This window comes from Podarcis cretensis, assembly GCF_951804945.1.
Source record: "Podarcis cretensis genome assembly, chromosome: 18".
Lineage (NCBI taxonomy): Eukaryota > Metazoa > Chordata > Lepidosauria > Squamata > Lacertidae > Podarcis > Podarcis cretensis.
The window spans coordinates 12,530,590-12,550,636 of record NC_137188.1 but is presented as its reverse complement, the minus strand read 5'-3'; the positions used below and the strand labels follow the sequence as shown (position 1 = coordinate 12,550,636).

The 20,047-nt window shown below is 50.2% G+C and overlaps 1 protein-coding gene across 1 annotated transcript; it reads right to left on the bottom strand.

The window, feature by feature from the left end:
* Positions 1-1,611: 1,611 nt before the first annotated feature.
* ABHD17A (abhydrolase domain containing 17A, depalmitoylase) lies at positions 1,612-13,417 on the bottom strand. The gene is made up of 5 exons (XM_079960892.1): positions 13,120-13,417; positions 9,788-10,348; positions 5,848-6,042; positions 4,114-4,293; positions 1,612-2,776 (listed from the first exon to the last, which is right to left on the bottom strand). Exons 2-5 carry the CDS (start codon positions 10,102-10,104, stop codon positions 2,551-2,553), a joined length of 918 nt encoding a protein of 305 aa, XP_079817018.1. The 5' UTR covers positions 10,105-10,348; positions 13,120-13,417; the 3' UTR covers positions 1,612-2,550.
* Positions 13,418-20,047: the final 6,630 nt, after the last annotated feature.

Sequence of the window (20,047 nt, the reverse complement as noted above, 5' to 3'; positions counted from 1 at the left end):
GCCCTCTCCAATTTCCTGCAAACTTCAGACACACAACAGATCCCCTCCTGCCTCTCTCTCCACCAGGAAGTTGACAGCTCTTAAGAGGAGATAGACAGATACATATTTGGCACAAACAAACAGTTTTCTCTCATAGGATTAAGTCCGCCCCAGGCTGTTCCAGCCGCTTTGCTAATCGGAGGCTGCTGGGGACAACCGCGTGCCACAGAAGGGGAGGAGCGGCCTGCAAAATTGGCCTCCCGCTCGGGTCAGATTTTGCAGGGGCGGTTTTGAAAATAAATCTAGGCTTATTTGGGGGGGGCTGGGAAATGGCTGTCCCCCCCCCTCTGATCCCTCTCTTCCTTCTCCCCATCAATCATGCTTTTTAACATCTATAAGAAGCCGCTGGGAGAGATCATCAGGGGTTTGGACTGGTTGTCCATCAGTATGCGGATGATACCCAGCTCTACCTCTCTTTCAAATCAGAACCAGTGAAGGCGGTGAAGGTCCTGTGTGAGTGCCTGGAGGCTGTTGAAGGATGGATGGTGGCTAACGGATTGAGGTTGAATCCTGACAAGACAGACGGACTGTTTTGGGGGGACAGGGGGCAGGCAGGTGTGGGGGACTCCCTGGTCCTGAATGGGGTCACTGTGCCCCTGAAGGACCAGGTGCGCAGCCTGGGGGTCATTTTGGACTCCCAGCTGTCCATGGAGGCACAGGTCAATTCTGTGTCCAAGGCAGCTCCATCTGGTACGCAGGATGAGACCCTCCCTGCCCACAGACTGTCTCTCCAGAGTGGTGCATACTCTGGTTATCTCCCGCTTGGACTACTGTCATGCGCTCTCCGTGGGGCTGCCTTTGAAGGTGACCCAGAAACTGCAATTAATCCAGAATGCGGCAGCCAGACTGGGGACTGGGAACGGCCGCCGAGACCACATAACACCGGTCCTGAAAGACCTACATTGGCTCCCAGGACGTTTCCGAGCACAATTCAAAGTGTCGGTGCTGACCCTGAAAGCCCTAAACAGCCTCAGCCCAGTATACCTGAAGGAACGTCTCCATCCCCATCTTTCAGCCCGGACACGGATGTCCAGCTCCAAGGGCCTTCTGGCGGTTCCCTCCCTGCGAGAAGCAAGGTTACAGGGAACCTGGCAGAGGGCCTTCTCGGTGGTGGCGCCCTCCCATCAGATCTCAAGGAAATAAACAACTATCTGGCTTTTAGAAGACATCTGAAGGCAGCGCTCTTTAGGGAAGTTTTTAATGGTTGATGTTTTAATATGTTTCTGTATATGCTGGAAGCCGCACAGATTGCCTGGGGAAACCCAGCCAGATGGACAGAGTACAAAGAATAAAATTATCATTATTAACAGTGTACAGCAGAAGTTGTGCACGTAAAGACACGGTACTCTTGCAGGTGAGTTTCTTAGCAACATCTTGCAAGCAACAGGCAGGCGACTCTCCTGGACCCAATCCATCGCAGAAGATGTAGCAAAGCGTGTTTTGAGATAGTGCAGATCTTACAGGAGAGAGGAATGTGGAATTTTTTCCCCCGGGTACCCCAACACACCCAGTTCCAGCCGTTCCCCTGAACCCCGCAAGACACACCCAACAACATTTCTCGGGAGACAAATCTGGGTCTTCCAAACTTTTATTCCTCTTTGTTTCAAAAACGAACGGGTGGGAGGCTTCCCCCAAACTCCCTCTCCTCCCCCTCCCCGAAAACACACACACGAAAAAGATTCCCTGCGTTACTTGGAATTAAATGAATTCTGGCTCAAACACATGGGGGTATCCGGATACGGCAGGGATATTCAAACAGTAGGATCCGGGAGTTTGTGGACGGAACAGGCAAGCTGTCTCTCTGACTCCCGCCAACCCGCTTAATCCTGGCCTGCGTAGATCAGACAGCTTGTACTCCACAACCAGGGTCTTCGCTCCGGCGTGTCCTGGCGAAAACCCCATCCGCCGCAGCGCAGGAGAATCTGTAACGGAGGTCCTCCAGCCTCTAGGTGGCGCTGTGCAATGGGCGGCGGAGGCAGAGCGGACCGCTTTGGCCGTCATGCATTTTGGCGCCCCACCCCACCCTGTATCCTTGGGGCAGAGCCAGGGTTATCCCGCCCCACCTTCCCCCAAGGCTTATTGCTATCTCTGGGACGCGCCGAGAGTTACGAAAAGGATCCGAGAAAATGGGATGTCGTGGTGGCAGCGTTGTCTCGATGGAGGTGTCGTCGTCGGCGTATTTTTTTTATAAAAAAATGGACAGCGATGTGCGGAGACGGCTAGTCTGCAGGCGCGGAGAGGGGCGGCTCGGCGCGTTGCCGGGGCAGGAGGCGTCGACGTCAGAGATGGCAGCGGTGGGCGAACGAGCGACTCCCGGTGTCGGAGGAAACGCCCCCGAGAGAGACGCGAGACTGGCGCCCCTCTGTAATGGAGGATTCCTCTCCCACTTTGGTGGGCAGGGGACTGGTGCCCGTAACAGCGCCCTAAAGCCGCAAACCCCTCGCCATCCTCCGAACCGAGGTGCGCGCGGCCGCAGCCGGAGGAGAGGGCGAGAAACGAGACGGGCGGTTGTCAGTTGTTCTGGCTGGCCAGGTCGTGCGAAATGAACTTGCGCAGGCGCTCTAGGTACTGGCTATACAGTTCGATGTCGTTGTGGCCGGCGCCCTCGACCCACAGCGGCTCGACGGCCTTCGGGCAGCGCTCGTAGAGAGCCAAGCCGTGGGAGAAGTCAATGACCTCATCTTCCGTGCCGTGGATGAAGAGGACCGGGGAGGTGATCCGGGAGACTTTGTCGATGCTGCAGAAGAGGAAAAGAACATGAGTTATTGGCCTGCTTCGCCCCGTAACATTAACCATGGTGGGGTTTTTGTGAACCATGGTTATTTAAACCATGGTGGCGAGGTGTTTTTTTTTTTTTTTGAACCATGGTTATTTAAATAACCATGGTTATTTAAACCATATTGGGTTATTTTAAACCATGGCTTTTTAAAAACAACAACCACCACCATGGTTTTTAAACCATATGGTTTTTTTAAACCATGTTGGGTTATTTTAAACCATGGCTTTTTAAAAACCACCACCACCACCACCACCATGGTTTTTAAACCATGCCTTTTAAAAACAACCACCACCATAGTTTTTAAACCATATGGTTTTTTTAAAACCATGGCTTTTTAAAAACAACAACAACCATGGTTTTTTTAAACCATGGCTTTTTAAACCATAGTTTTTTAAAACTGAGTTCCGGGTGAAACAAGGTCCTGGTTATTACTATTTTTTAAATCTCTCCTCCCCCCCCCCCCGCACGAACCTGCCCAGGTTTTGTGATCTTCAGAGGAGACCACTGAAACTACCGCCAGCGACACAGCCAAACTTGGTGAGATTGCTGGACAGAGCCTTCTCGGTGCTGGCTGCTCCCAGACTTTTCAACTCCCTCCCTAGAGAAGCCAAACTGGTTCCCTCCTTGTCGTCCTTCCACCCAGCAGGCTTTCGGGTACTGGCTCCTTTTAAAGAGTGCTCTTTTTACTATTCCTATTTCAACACATCTGGTTTTTTGTTTTTTACGTTTTTAAAAATTCTATTAAAGTTGAATGACTTTTTAACCATTTTCAGGATGCGGGTGGCGCTGTGGGTTATACTACAAAGCCTAGGACTTGCCGATCAGAAGGTCAGCGGTTCGAATCCCCACAATGACGGGGTGAGCTCCCATTGCTCGGTCCCTGCTTCTGCGCACCTAGCAGTTCGAAAGCACACTGGTGCAAGTAGATCAATAGGTACCGCTCCGGCGGGAAGGTAAACGGCATTTCCGTGTGCTGCTCTTGCTTCACCAAAAGCAGCTTAGTCCTGCTGGCCACATGACCCGGAAGCTGTACGCCGGCTCCCTCTGCCAGTAAAGTGAGATGAGCGCTGCAACCCCAGAGTCGGCCATTACTGGACCTAATGGTCAGGGGTCCCTTTACCTTTAACCATTTTCAACCTAGCGCTGTTGTTCTAATTTGATTCCTCTTGGTCTGGACTGCGAGGGTGATGTCCGGTGATGGACAGGCCCCATGCCACCGCCCTCCTTCCACATTTGGCAGCAGAGGGAAGCCCCCAACCCAAAATGCCAGCCACAGACCCACTCAGCAGCCTTACTTGGGGAAAGCGTCGAAACAGTAGGTCTTCTTGGTTTCCGGGAAGGCGACGCGCATCCCCGAAGTGAGTGGCGAGTGCAGGATGACGGCCGCACACTCATAGCGAGAGGCCAGGTCAACCGTGGGCACCGTTCCGATGCTTTGTCCATACAAGATGATGTTCTCGGGACTGATCCCGTATCTGGAAGGTAGGCAGGGAAGGGGGGGGGGAGAGAGCAAAGCCAACTTCACTTTCAACAATAATAATTATTGAACACACTCCTGAATGGGGTGACTGTGCCCCCGAAAGACCAGGTGTGCAGCCTGGGGGTCATTTTGGACTCATGGCTGTCCATGGAGGCGCAGGTCAATTCTGTGTCCAGGGCTGCTCCGTCTGGTACGCAGGATGAGACCCTCCCTGCCCGCAGACTGTCTGGCAAAAGTGGTGCATGCTCTGGTTATCTCCCGCTTGGACTGCTGCCATGCGCTCTACGTGGGGCTGCCTTTGAAGGTGACCCGGAAACTGCAACTAATCCAGAATGCGGCAGCCAGACTGGGGACTGGGGACTGGGAGCGGCTGCTGAGACCACATAACACCGGTCCCGAAAGACCTACATTGGCTCCCAGGACGTTTCAGAGCACAATTCAAAGTATTGGTGCTGATGTTTAAATCCCTAAACGGCCCTGTATCCCTGAAGGAGCGTCTCCACCCCCATCGTCCAGCCCGGACACAGAGGTCCAGCTCTCAGGGCCTTCTGGCAGTTCCCTCCCTGCAAGAAGTGAGATAACCATGCAGAGGGCCTTCTCGGTGGTGGCACCCGCCCTGTGGAAAGCCCTCCCTTCAGATGACAAGGAGATAAAGAACTGCACAACTTTAAGAAGACACCTTAAGGCAACCCTGCATCTGGAAGTGTTTTTTTTAAATAAATAATATTTATTAAAGTTTTAAATGTTGCAAAAAGAGAAAGAGATAACTCCAAGTTAAACAAAAACTTGACAACACATCACAATAAAGAAAGCAGAGAATAGAAAAAAAAATTATAAAAAACAGAAAAATAGAAACAATTAAAAAACACAACGAACCTTCCCATAACTTATCTTTCATTTGCTTGTTTCCTTGACCTCCTCGCACCTCCTTTTTTTGTATTCTAGTTCGGTTAGCTATTTCAGCAAATCCTTTCCATCTTTCCCAATTTTTATCCTATAATTTATCTTAATATAATGTAACTTTACCTTTCCTCCTTTCATCCATTAACAATCTATTTTTACTTAATCCTTTATAATATTTCTGCTAAAGCCACATAACTTCATTCCAGCCTCCTTCTAACATTCCTTCCTGCATCTGGAAGTTTTTAATGTTTGGTGTTTTAACATATGCTGTAAGCCGCCAGATGAACAGGGTATAATAATAATAATATACAGAAACATGATAAAACATTGAAAGCTTCCCTAAACAGGTGTGTGCCTTCAGATGTCTTCCAAAAGTCAGATCGTTGTTCATTTCCTTGACATCTGATGGGAAACGCCGTTTACCTTCCTGCCAGAGTGGTACCTATTTATCTACTTGCACTTTGACGTGCTTTCAAACTGCTAGGTTGGCAGGAGCTGGGACCAAGCAACGGGAGCTCACCCTGTAGCGGGGATTTGAACCGCCGACCTTCCGATCGGCAAGCCCAAGAGGCTCAGTGGTTTAGACCACTGAGGAATGGCGAGCGAACAACTGACTTAAAGAGGGCACCTTCGCTCTCATGCTCACCGGGTGCGCAGCGCTTGCCAGGCAGCGTCGACATCAGCGTACAGATTCTTCTCAGAGGGCTTCCCCGTGCTGACGCCATACCCGGAATAGTCGTAGGAGAAGATGTTGCAACTGATGCGGGTGCCCAGGCTGATGTAGAAGCTGCACATCTGGCCCAGGTCCACAGCGTTGCCATGCGAAAACAGGACCGTGAACCTGCATGGGAAGGAGAGATGGAAGGGAATGTCTTTCATGTGCACGGCTGGATTTAGTTTTGATGAGGCCCTCAGCTCCTGAAGGTCATGGGGCCCTTTCTATGTCCAGCTGTCCTTTGTCAACAACAAATGGTCGCTGTTTCTTTGTGTTGAATAGATGCTGTACAGGGGATGCGGGTGGCGCTGTGGGTTAAACCACAGAGCCTAGGACTTGCCGATCAGAAGGTCGGTGGTTTGAATCCCCGCGATGATGGGGTGAGCTCCCGTTGCTTGGTCCCTGCTCCTGCCAATCTAGCAGTTTGAAAGCACGTCAAAGTGCAAGTAGATAAATAGGTACCGCTCCAGCGGGAAGGTAAACAGTGTTTCCGTGCACTGCTCTGGTTCACCAGAAGCGGCTTAGTCATGCTGGCCACATGACCCAGAAGCTGTACACCGGCTCCCTCGGCCAAGAAAGCGAGATGAGCGCCGCAACCCCAGAGTCGGCCACGACTGGACCTAATGGTCAGGGGTCCCTTTACCTTTGGCTAGATGCTGTATGGTCATTTATGGACCTAATCGGTATCTCAAGCCATTTGCCCATGTTGCCCTGCAACCAGTACATGAATAATGTAGGTATATAAATGTATATTTATATATAAATATATAAAAGGTAAAGGTAAAGGGACCCCTGACCATTAGGTCCAGTGGTGGCCGACTCTGGGGTTGCGGTGCTCATCTCGCTTTACTGGCCGAGGGAGCCGGCGTACAGCTTCCGGGTCATGTGGCCAGCAGGACTAAGCCGCTTCTGGCGAACCAGAGCAGCGCACAGAAACGCCGTTTCCCTTCCGCCAGAGTGGTACCTATTTATCTACTTGCACTTTCAGGTGCTTTCGAACTGCTAGGTTGGCAGGAGCAGGGACCGAGCAATGGGAGCTCACCCCATCATTGTGGGGATTCGAACCGCCGACCTTCTGATCGACAAGCCCCAGGCTCTGTGGTTTAACCCACAGCGCCACCTGCATCCCACCCTATATATAGAAAGGAGCAAATTGGTGATATTTTAGGGAGCAGGCTAGCAGGCAGGGCCCATGACTTACATCACAAGAGCCTACACAACACAAAACACTGTTGCTGCGTGTAGGTTTTATTTCATTTGTTTTCTATCTTATATTTTGGAAATGTACATCCAGTTTTTCCCCTTTAAATTTTTTTGGGGGCCCCCAAGAGAATGGCACTGTAAGCTATAACTTGTTTAGCTTATACGTAAATCCGGCACAGAGGACAAGTGACAACATCTTGGGGGCGCTTTCTCCCCCCAAAAGCAAGCTCAATAACTTTTTTTGGGGAGGGGGGGCTAACAAAATTCCTGGCGCGGCCACAGTAGGCGAAATGGAAAGCTCCCTATAAACTCATTTCCGCTGTAAAAATAGTGTTTCCTTCCACTAAAAATCTATGTCCCGTAGTTTAAAATCAGCAGCTGTCCATCGACCATCACAGCCTCTCTTGTGGAATGCCATAAAACAGAGTTATTTCGTGGCAGCCCTGGTGATATTCAGGTCTTTTGTCAGCAAGAGGTCTCTTATTTTTAACAGTTTGCAGCAAACCCGTTTGTGGCAAACCGGATGAACAGATCCTGGTATCCGTTGCAAAGAGGACAGGAAATTCCAAACCGGGGAAACGCCCTCATCCACAGCGGAAACAGCTGTGGTGCTAACATCTGTCTTGTTGCTCCTTCCTGGCCACCGCCCTCCCTTCTTCTCCCCAGTAGTCAGTCCGTGGCCGAGCCGGCAAAATCTCCGCAGAGACCCAGGTTACGGCAATCCCCCCATACGGCAACACTGCCTCCCTTCTGTGGCTCCCAACAGAATATTAAAAACACGATCAAACATTAAAAACTCCCCTAAACAGGGCTGCCTTCAGATGTCTTCTGAAAGTCAGAAAGCTGTTTATTTCCTTGACATCTGGCAGGAGGGCGCCACCACCAAGAAGGCCCTCTGCCTGGTTCCCTGTAACTTCACTAGGTTAGGTGGAGAGGCAGTGACGGGCCCAAAGTCACACCCGTTGAGCTTCAGGGCCAAGGGGAGATTTGAACCCGAGTCTCTCAGTTCCCAGTTGGACACTCTAACCCCTAAACCATACTGGCTCTCTGACTTTCCCTTCAGCCACTTTGGGCAGCCTCCAGTACATATAAAAACAGAATAGAACTTCAAACATTAAAAGCTTCCCTAAACAGGGCTGCCTTCAGATGTCTTCTGAAAGTCAGATAGTTGTTTATTTCCTTGACATCTGATGGGAGGGCGCCACCACCGAGAAGGCCCTCTGCCTGGTTCCCTGTAACCTCACTTCTCGCAGGGAGGGAACCGCCTGAAGACCACTGAGGGGGGGGGGCAGGAAAAAATAGAGGAGGACATAGAGGACCTTCTCGGTGGTGGCGCCCACCCTGTGGAATGCCCTGCCATCAGTTGTCAAGGCAATAAGCAACCATCTTACTTTTAGAAGACATAAGGCAGCCCTGTTTAGGGAAGTTTTTAATGTTTAATGATGTATTGTGTTTTTAATATTCAGTTGGGAGCCGCCCAGAGTGGCTGGGGAGGCCCGGCCAGATGGGCAGGGTGTAAATAATAAAATTATTATTATTAATTATTAAAAGAATATTTAGAAAGGTGATTTGGGAGTCAAAAATAGGTGTGATGTTAGAGCATGGGTAGGCAACCTAAGGCCTGGGGGCCGGATCCGGCCCAGTCGCCTTCTCAATCTGGCCTGCGGACGGTTCAGGAATCCGCGTGTTTTGACATGAGTAGAATGTGTCCTTTTATTTAAAATGCATCTCTGGGTTATTTGTGGGGCATAGGAATTCGTTCATTTCCCCCACAAAAATATAGTCCGGCCCCCCACAAGGTCTGAGGGACAGTGGACCGGCCCCCTGCTGAAAAAGTTTGCTGACCCCTGTGTTAGATGATGTGTAGCCAATTAATGTTTAGTGAAATTAATGGTTGCCATTAATTTGATTTAAAACTGATTTTAGAACGAATTAATTTTAGAATGCTGTATTATTTTATACTGCTGTTAGCCGCTCTGAGCCCGGCTTCGGCTGGGGAAGACGGGATATAAATAAAATTTTATTTATTACACTGGTACCTCGGGTTAAGTACTTAATTCGTTCCGGAGGTCCGCTCTTAACCTGAAACTGTTCTTAACCTGAAGCACCACTTTAGCTAATGGGGCCTCCCGCTGCCGCCGCGCAATTTCTGTTCTCATCCTGAAGCAAAGTTCTTAACCCGAGGTACTATTTCTGGGTTAGCGGCGTCTGTAACCTGAAGTGTATGAAACCTGAGGTACCACTGTATTATTATTAATTATTATTATTATTATTTGTCATTGCGGTATTGTTTTTGTCTGCCTGTGTTGTTTGTTTCACCATGAAGATAATAAGAACAGCAGAAAGACGGAAAGGTGGCAAACAAATTACCGTATTTTTTGTTCTATAAGACTCACTTTTTCCCTCCTAAAAAGTAAGGGGAAATGTGTGTGCGTCTTATGGAGCGAATGCAGGCTGCGCAGCTATCCCAGAAGCCAGAACAGCAAGAAGGGACCGCTGCTTTCACTGCGCAGCGATCCCTCTTGCTCTTCTGGCTTCTGAGATTCAGAATATTTCGTTTCTTGTTTTCCTCCTCCAAAAATTAGGTGCGTCTTATGGTCTGGTGCGTCTTATAGGGCGAAAAATACAGTAAAAGCGAAACAATAAACGCAGCCCAAAACCGTCTCACCTGGCGCCAGGTACGCAACGGACGTACATGCACCCCACACGATTTCCCCGGCTGCTCTTGGTCAGGAACACCTCGATGGTGTCCAGTTCCCGCTGGGCGTACTGGAAATCGGCTCGGTCCCCCAGGTGCAGTTTCCAGCGGGTCATGGCTCCTCCTCGGGGGGAGGCGCTTCCGGGGCCCCCCGCAACGGGATCCGGTTCGGGGACGATGGTGTACGTCGGCTCGGGGGGCAGGAAGGCCAGTTTGGCGGCGATGCGCCCGGGGCAGGGCGGGCAACAGAAAAGGCAGCAGAGTTCGCTGACCGTCAGGCCGTTCATGGTGACCGGCGGGGCAGGAATACAGGTTGTTTTTTGGGGGGGACACACCCGCAGAAGTCCCAGGCTGGAGGAAAGAAGCGAAACTAAGGGCGCTTAGGGAAATGTTTTAGCTTCCCGCCGGATGGAGGAAGCCTTTATGACATGCCCACTCCGAAGAACTATGAGAGGGTTCTCCCGCATTCCGGCGTACAACGGCTGCGTTCTGAAGTCTCCCGGCTGAGTGTCCGTTTCCCTTTGCAGTGTCCTAAAAATAAAAACAGAGTAGATTAAATTTAATGATTATCTAGTTAAATTTGTTAGGGACGCGGGTGACGCTGTGGGTTAAACCACAGAGCCTAGGACTTGCCGATCAGAAGGTCGGCGGTTCGAATCCCCGCAATGACGGGGTGAGCTCCCGTTGCTCGGTCCCTGCTCCTGCCAACCTAGCAGTTCGAAAGCACCTCAAAGTGCAAGTAGATAAATAGGTACCGCTCCGGCGGGAAGGTAAACGGCGTTTCCGTGCGCTGCTCTGGTTCGCCAGAAGTGGCTTAGTCCTGCTGGCCACATGACCCGGAAGCTGTACGCCAGTTCCCTCGGCCAGTAAAGCGAGATGAGCACCGCAACCCCGGAGTCGGCCACGACTGGATGTAACGGTCAGGGGTCACTTTACCTTTACTAGTTACCGTAAATTTGTTAAGTTAAATTAACTGAAAACAGCTTGCAGATACTGAATTGGCTTAAGATTTTATTTCTGTTAAGTGATGAGTTAATAGGTTTAATTCCATAAGGTGAAGATTTAAGGATGTTAATGTTTAAGTTAAATTTCGTAAGAATTGGGATTTGGGAAACCGTTAAAAGGGCATGCAATGAAATTCAACCAAGGGGAAGCGAGGAAGTCACTTAACAAAGTTAACAAGTGTAATTTTCAATAAGGGTATGGTTTATGTTTGTTTGTCTTGTGTGTTTGTTTGTTTATAATATTGTGAAAACCAATAAAAAAAATTGGGGGGGGGGAGAGAGAAAGAAAAAAATGGGGAACAGGAGGAAAGGGCCGTTAGAAACAACCAAGGGACTCCATCGTTTTAACGGGGTACGGATTTCCCCCTGCATTGAAAAAGGTTAGACCAGACCAGGGGTCAGCAAACTTTTTCAGCAGGGGGCCGGTCCACTGTGCTGCAGACCTTGTGGGGGGCCGGACTATATTTTTGGGGGAAATAATGAACGAATTCCTATGCCCCGCAAATAACCCAGAGATGCATTTGAAATAAAAGCACACATTCTACCTGTGTAAAAACACCAGGCAGGCCCCACAAATAACCCAGAGATGCATTTTAAATAAAAAGGGTTTTCGATTCATTTGTTTCTGTGACTGTGGAACCCAGTCAAACTACTGATGGGTTGGTTGTGTCACTGCGGAAATGGATAAAAGCCCCCCACCCAAAAAATGACTGTCATCAGTGCAGGTAAAGGGGAAAAAAATAATAATTTTAAATTTTATCATCTACAATACTGTCTTATTTATTTTATAGTACAGTACAATGTTTATTGCTTTCATTTTATGGATCAGTGGTCTCGTTAGATAGCAAAATCCATGTTCAATTGCTGTTTTAAGGGTTGTTTTTAAAAGTCTGGAACGGATTAATCCATCTTGCATGACTTTCTATGGGGAAGCGTGCCTTGGTTTTGGAACGCTTTGGTTTTGGAACAGATTAAGTTTGAGAACCTTCTTCTTCTTTAGTGATCCCTCGTAGCCGAGTAAGATTGTCTTCCATAAACACGGTTTTAACAATGAGTCTGTAAGTGACGGTGGAGGCCAATTCTGGATCCACACATCCTTCCACAGCGGGGACATTGGTTTCCGCGCAGGAAACCAAATCTTTGAGAACCAAGGTACCACTGTATATAGATATATTCACAGACGTTTTCCGCAGTCCAGGGCACAGGCCGCCAAGCCGATTCCCTTAACTACAAATTCCAAATATATACATATATATATATATATATATATATATATGTATATATATATTAATAAATCATCGCTGCAGAGCCATCTGTGGATATTGGACAAGGTTTTTTTTTTTTCCTTTCCAGGATGAACAGCCCTGTCGAACGGTGTGCTATGGAAAAACAATAATGACATCATCGGCCGCTGCCTGCCTTCTAAACACACACCGTTAAGTATTCAACTCTGCCAGATGTATCTCTGGGGGGGGAGGGGGGCCCCGCAACTCAGGAGGGAGTGGGGCTGACATCAGAGCAAACGGGTAAAGGTGCAGACACCCGGACTGCTCTACTGTGTGTGTGTGCGCGCTCTGGAAAGGGCCGAAGTTTGCAAAACAACCCCCCCACCAAAATACACACGCAAATGGAGAGAACGCAAACAGTTCCCAACTAGGTCCTCCTCCTCGGAGACCTACTGAAATCAATAGACCTTTCGGTGGGTTTACCAGTGCTGAAGCATCTGGTAGACATACCGCCTAACACTTTGGTGCTTTGCAAAAAAAGGGGGGGGGCGTTGAGAAGATTTAAGAAGCCGACCTCCCGGGTTCAGTCTTGAAGCCCCTGGACAGCTGCTGCCAGCCAGTTCCGGCAATACTGAGGGATAGGGGCCCACCGCACAGGGCAGCTTCCCGATTTAAATCTACCCTTACCCCGGTTCCTTGAGGACTGGTATCTTGTTCTTGCATCCAGGAACGGCTGGTGGGGTGGAAAGGGGGGCCCCGTTCCTTGCCCGAAACCCCGGGGAGCCGCTGCCGGTCCGCGTCGGCAACAGCGCGCTCGGTGGAGCCGCCGGGCCGACTCGCGAGGAGGTCCCTAAAGGCAGCGCACCTCGGGGGAGAAGGGAGGCCGAAGGCGCACGGATAATCTCCACTCCTCGGGGAGGGAGGCGCGCGCAAAGCCAAAGGCAACTCAACCCGGATCGGGCTCGCCACCACGGACTCCCCTCCCTGCACCCTCCCGTCTCTATCCGCCGCGGGATCCTAAGGACAAGTGACCCCCCCTCCGCCCCCGCCTCCGCCTCGCCCGGATAATCACCCTCTCCAAGTCCCGACGGGGGTCTCTCCAAAGCGCGCTTTGGCGCACGGCAGCTGGCGTCTCTTGTGCGTCTCTCTCTTTCTCTCCCTCCGTCTGGCTGGCTTCCTCCCTCCTCTCCCGGCAGCAGTTGCTCGGATCTAGCCGCCCAGCACCGGCCAGGCCCCGATCCGCCGCCTCCGGGCCCCCACCTGGGCGCTGCAACCGGCCCCCGCCGCGCTCCGCATTACGCGCCCGGGGCCTGGAACTTGGAGACGCGGCTGGTGCTGGCTCGCTGCTCGTCTGCGCCTCCCCTTCGGCGCCTCCTGCTCCTCCTCCCGAGGAGGCGGATGTGACAGCAGCGACAGCCGCACTGGAAATGACGACGGGGCGGCAGGAGGAGCCGGAGGTGGAGCGAGGCCTCCTCCGCCCGTCATGGGAGAAAACGGTTGCCACGCTGGGAAAAGGCTTCCCGAAGCACCGCGCCGCGCAAGGGGTGGCCCGATGCGCCTCTTCATGAGTCATTTTCTCGCGGGGAAAGGCCCAAGAGCCCCCCCCCAAGCGTTTCGCTTGCAGTCGGGCATCCCCAGGAACGACTGTTTGCGTGACTCTCTGGAGAGCCGCTGCGTGTGGGCAATGCTAGGTGGACAGTTGCCTGACTCAGTATAAATGTGCGTCTCTGTATGAGTCCATGTTCTTTTCTTAGTTACTCCCCATTATCCTGGACAAGGGGGCGACGGTTCATCCCAGACCCTCCAAGTGTCCCTGTTTTCCAGGAACAGTCCCGGATTTACTGAAACCACCCCGTTTCTGATTTGATCCCAGAATGTCCTGCATTTCCTATTTTCTTTTGGGAAATGTTGGAGGGTATGGAGTTATGCCACCCTCACCCTGAGCCAAGGAAAAAACTAACTCTAAAACCTTAAAAAGCAGAGACATCACCTTGCCAACAAAGGTCCGTATAGTCAAAGCTATGGTTTTCCCAGTAGTGATGTATGGAAGCGAGAGCAGGACCATAAAGAAGGCTGGTCGCCAAAGAATGGATGCTTTTGAATTCTGGTGCTGGAGGAGACTCTTGAGAGTCCCATGGACTGCAAGAAGATCCAACCTCTCCATTCGGAAGAAAATCAGCCCTGAGTGCTCACTGGAAGGACAGATCCTGAAGCTGAGGCTCCAAGACTTTGGCCACCTCAGGAGAAGAGAAGACTCCCTGGAAAAGACCCTGATGTTGGGAAAGATGGAGGAGAAGGGGACGACGGAGGGCGAGATGGTTGGACAGTGTTCTTGAAGCCACTTCTGGCGAACCAGAGCAGCGCACGGAAATGCCCTTTTCCTTCCCGCCGGAGCGGTACCTAATTATCTACATGCTTTCGAACGGCTAGGTTGGCAGGAGCAGGGACCGAGCAACGAGAGCTCACTCTGTCGCGGGGATTCGAACCGCTGACCTTCTGATCGGCAAGCCCTAGACTCTGTGGTTTAGACCACAGCACCACCCGTGTCCCTAACCCCCGTATAGGGAAGCCTTTTAATGTGTATTACTATGTTTTTTATATTTGTGGGAAGCTGCCTCTCAGAGCGGCTGATTTAGACATTTTGAATCAGACCGGACACGGGTTAGAGCTCAACATCGAGCCTACCAAGTGGCAATGGCGACGGTGAAGAGGGCCTTCTTTACCGCCTCCATTTCATCTGTAGAAAACAGCAGCAGGAGACTTTTTCAGGTGGTTCGCAATCTATTGGAACCACCTGCACCACCGGGGCCTGGTAGGGGCCCCAAGATCTCCTGCAATGCTTTTGCAAAGTTTTTTGCAGATAAAGTTGCTCAGATTCAGAAGGAGGTAGACTCCACCGTGGGAGCAGGGCCAGAGTGAGAGAGTGCTAGAGTTCTGTCTAGTCCTGTTACATGGGATCAATTCCAATCTGGTGAAACCGACCACCTGCCTCCTTGATCCTTGCTCATCCTGGCTGATAAAAGCGAGCCGGGAAGGGCTGGGCGATGGGCTCTGCGGGGTGGTGAATGCTTCCCTCTGTGAGGGAGCCTTCCCAGACCCGCTGAAAGAGGCGGTCATTAAACCGCTTCTTAAAAAACCATCTTTAGACCCGGCCAGTATGGCCAACTATCGCCCAGTCTCAAATCTTCCATTCTTGGGCAAGGTGATTGAGCGAGCGGTTGCCGAACAACTCCAGGCACGCCTGGAAGAAGCGGACCATTTGGATCCCTTCCAGTCGGGATTCAGGCCTCATCATGGGACTGAAACTGCCTTGGTCGCGCTGGTTGATGATCTCCGGTGGGCTAGGGACAAAGGTGAGAGTCGTTTCCTAGTTCTGCTGGATCTCTCAGCGGCTTTTGACACCATCGACCATAACATCCTTCTGGACCGTCTAGAGGGGCTGGGAGCTGGGGGCACTGTTATACGGTGGTTCCGCTCCTTCCTCCTGGGCCGTGTCCAGAAAGTGGTGGTGGGGGATGAGTGTTCAGACCCCTGGGCCCTCACTTATGGGGTGCCTCAGGGTTCCGTCCTCTCCCCCATGCTTTTTAACATCTATATGAAGCCGCTGGGAGAGATCATCAGGGGGTTTGGGCTGGGTGTTCATCAGTATGCAGATGATACCCAGCTCTACCTCTCCTTTAAATCAGAACCAGTGAAGGCGATGAAGGTCCTGTGTGAGTGCCTGGAGGCTAAGGATGGATGGCGGCTAACAGATTGAGGTTGAATCCTGACGAGATAGAAGTACTGTTTTGGGGGGACAGGGGGCGGGCTGGTGTGGAGGACTCCCTGGTCCTGAATAGGGTAACTGTGCCCCCAAAGGACCAGGTGTGCAGCCTGGGAGTCATTTTGGACTCACAGCTGTCCATGGAGGCACAGGTCAGATTTGTGTCCAGGGCAGCTGTCTACCAACTCCACCTGGTACGCAGGATGAGACCCTACCTGCCCGCGGACTGTCTGGCCAGAGGGGTGCATGCTCTAGTTATCTTCCGCTTGGACTACTGCAATGCGCTCTACGTGGGGCTACCTTTGAAGGTGATCCGGAAACTGCAATTAATCCAGAATGCAGCAGCTAGACTGGTGACTGGGAGTGGCCGCCGGGACCACATAACACCAGTTCTGAGAGATCTGCATTGGCTCCCAGGATGTTTCCGAGCACAATTCAAAGTGTTGGTGCTGACCTTTAAAGCCCTAAACGGCCCAGTAGACCTGAAGGAGCGTCTCCACCCCCATCGTTCAGCCCGGACACTGAGATCCAGCACTGAGGGCCTTCTGGCAGTTTCCTCATTGCAAGAAGTAAGGTTACAGGGAACCAGGCAGAGGGCCTTCTCGGTGGTGGCGCCCGCCCTGTGGAACACCCTCCCAGCAGATGTCAAAGCAATAAACAACTATTTTACTTTTAAAAGTCTTCTGAAGGCAGCCCTCTTTAGGGAAGTTTTTAATGTTTGATGCTGTACTGTTTTTAATATTCAGTTGGAAGCCGCCCAGAGTGGCTGGGGAAACCCAGCCAGATGGGCGGGGTATAAATAAATTATTATTATTATTATTATTATTATTATTATTATTATTATTATTATTCTGTAACTGGAAGCCATGGGTTCGAGTCCTACTGTCCAGAGCAGGAGAAAACGAGCTCGTTCCACCTTCCACGTGACATTCCTTCAGATGTTTGAAAATGGCTATCGTATCTCTTTTTTCCCTTTGCAGCTGCCTGACAGGTAGAAATCCAACCGGTGAAGCTTTTAGCCCTTCTTTGCTTTTGAAAGCGAGGGCAAAACACTAACCCTGTTTGGTCAGCAGATGGAGATAGTGAGCCACAATTGGACCTGTAGGCTTTAACTCTGTAAAAGCTATATATGTACCTTATATACAAAAGACACAAGAGGCTTGCTTTGCAATGCAGTATTTCCCCTTTTCTTTTTAGAAGGCCAAAAAGCTCAGTCATTTGCATATAATAATTGCATATAATAATGCAAACCTAGAGACTTGCATATACAAAAGACACGAGAGGCTGCGAGAGAGTTGAAAGCATAGCTTATTTAATTTTTATACATTTTTTTCTCATTTTTTGCAACTTTTTTCTTATTTTTTTTCCGCCCTTTTTCTTATTTTTTTCTCATTTTTTTTTTAAATTGTCCTTTTGGAATTTTATTTTTTTATTTTCCTTTTGCATAGGGGGTGGGGGTGGGGGGGGAGAGAAAAGGAACGAAAACCAGAGCCGGCTTTCGGATAATGGTACATTTAAAATAAAAAACAAGGAAGAAAAGTGCATTGGCTAAAACAAAAACAAAAAAAAGTACGTGTATGACGAATGCTAGAATCAAATATTGTGAAAAGCACTGGAGAAAAGCAAGCCTGTGTGTGCATGTGAGTGAATGGGGAGGCCATGGTGAGCCCGGCTGAAATGAGAGAGGGATGAATTGCAGATTGCTGTGTTGGCGGACCGAGATCTGAGATGCAGCCGATTATTTCGTTCAGTCGGGTACGTCTACGATGTATAGCGACACCTCCACACAAACCCCAACTGCCCAACGAACCTTGGGAACTGTAGTTTAGCCGGGCGCCTGGGAACTGTGGGTTGACGATCCCTGCTTGCAGCATGAGAGGGCCGGGCTTGAAAGTTCGTTGTGCTCAGAGTAGACCCCTCGAAGAACGAAAGAATCGGCTTGACACAAAGGGTTCCAGATGCAACTTTCCAACGCATCTACTCTGAGTCGGGTTCTGTGCAACCCACTGTTCCCAGCAGAGAAAGGCCGGCCGCTAAACCAGTTTAAGGCTGTGGTGTAGACGGGACGCCCCTGAGGCCAGATCCATTTCCTCTTTGGCCGGGAAACGGTTTCAGTTCACTCTTCCCGGCGTTGACAACACTGAATACGTGTGCTAACTTAGCAAGCAGCAAGCGAGAGAGAGAGTAAACTATTATTGCGACATCTGTAAAATATAAACGGCAGAAGTGTGTTTGCGCGTCACCGTCAGGGGAAGAAAACGAACTTCCGGTCAGATATACGGAAAAGAGGGGATCGGGGGAAATAAAAGATTGAAGGAAATGAGAATTGACGCCGGCTGGATCTTGGCCCGACTCTGAGAAACATTCTTGCCTCGGTTATCCCTCCACCCCACCCCAATGTTCCCTTCCTCTTCCTCCTCCTCCTCCTCTTCCAGACTACGCAGTGACAACAGGGAACATGAACACAAAAGGATAAAACTTCACAAACGGAAAAGTGTGGCTGAAGGTCTTGGGGACGGCGACCTCCCAGCTGTGCAGTGCTGTCGGAGAAAGCGGTACAGGCCGATAAATTTGTCAAGTCTTGGCTTCCTCTTAGTTTCACACTCCCCCTATCTTAAATCCAGTCTTCTCGATTCGATTTCGGCATCTGTTTGCTTTAAAAAAACCCGCAGAAAAATCCGCTCCCGTTAATATACAGTGGTACCTCGGTTTATGAATTTAATCCGTTCCAGAAGTCCGTTCTTAAACCGAAACCGTTCTTAAACCAGGCGCGCTTTCCCTAATGAGGCCTCCTGCCGCCAGTGCCCTTCCACTGTTCGGATTCCGTTCTTAGACCGAGGTAAAGTTCTCAAACCAAGACACTATTTCTGGTTTTGCGGAGTTTGTAAACCAAATCGTTCTTAAACCGGACTGTTCTTAAACCAAGGTACCCCTGTAGTTGCTTTGTAGGTAATTTTGCCTCAACCATGCATTTCCCCCCTAATAGACAATTGATAGGAATATAGTGCATTCTATCTGCAGGATTTCCCCGGGATTCCAGTGACGGAATTAGCGTTCGGGTTTTTTGAAACTCAACAACTTGAAATACGGCAACGTTTGCAGGGTGGCGTTTGCAGAACTGCGCTGCAAAGTTTGCGGATGCTCGGATTTCGAAGGACCCCAGGATCTTGGGCTGATCGTACTGAAAAGCGAACCAAATTAATTCCCTTCCCTGTCCCTTCAACGGCTGCAAATCACATCCGTGTCAAATCGTTGTTTTATTTGCAGTCAAGAACAGTTAATAACTCTTTCATTTGTATAGGTGCGATTTCTTAGAATGCGTTTTGTGTAGTCAGCCATCTGCACGTTTTCCTGAATCAGACCGAACAAATAATAGGGGCGAGTGGGCGTGCCAACCAACTTAGCCCTGCCCAATGGCTCCTCCCCCTCAACCAAGCCCCGCCCACTTGATCTACCCCTCGGCCAATCCTGACAGCACTGCATCAGCCAGGAGGGAAGTAGAATGAGGGGGGCCAAATCTCTTCTTCCAGTATTGAATTTGGGGCCCTTTCATACCAGTGTGTGTGGGGATAATAATATAGCAACGCCACAGATTTAAAAGAGCAAAAATTACCCGGGGTAAATAGGTGATTAGGGCTCAAGGAAAAACAATCCAGCAGTAAATTTCATAGGCACAGCATAAATTATATTTTTGGTATTCCAGAATGCTGCTGGCTTCTGTTTCCTTGGCGCGAGTATACAGTTATTGTCCTTGCTGTATTATTGTCCGGCGACAGGTTATGGGACCAGAAAATCACAGCGCACGCCACAATCTTGTAGGTTCGAGACAGGACAGGGAAGCCTGTGTGTGTTAGCAGAAAGGGCGATGCCAGGAAAAGCAAACAAACCACGACTGATCCCAATAAAAACCTTATTTCCAAAGGCAGCCCCCACAAATAACAACTTCCCCCAAACTCTCAGGGTTCGGGGAAACAGATGCAGCGATCGACAGAGCGGTTAAGCAGCCTCTCCTCCGACTAGCGCCAGAGGGCGAATGACACACCCACGCTTAATCCAGTTTCAATCTGGATTTCTACCGCGATGGCGCCTCCCTCCCGCTCCCACGTCTTTCTTTTCCGGCGTCCTTGGCTAAACCGGATTCGGAGTGGTTCCATCAGAGACGGAAAAGGAGGGTTTCACGCGCAGGCTGAATCAGTTTGGAAGTGGCTCGTTTTGCAAGAAATCTGGGAGAAATCTG

What these genes read in the sequence shown, in the direction of transcription:
- ABHD17A (XM_079960892.1), bottom strand. Translation starts at nt 10,104, where the DNA reads ATGAACGGCCTGACGGTCAGCGAACTCTGCTGCCTTTTCTGTTGCCCG. An exon ending in CGTTGCGTACCTGGCGCCAG is followed by an intron (nt 6,043 to 9,787) that starts GTGAGACGGTTT and finishes CTTCCCATGCAG; the next exon opens with GTTCACGGTCCTGTTTTCGC. An exon ending in TGTTTCGACGCTTTCCCCAA is followed by an intron (nt 2,777 to 4,113) that starts GTAAGGCTGCTG and finishes CCTCTTCTGCAG; the next exon opens with CATCGACAAAGTCTCCCGGA.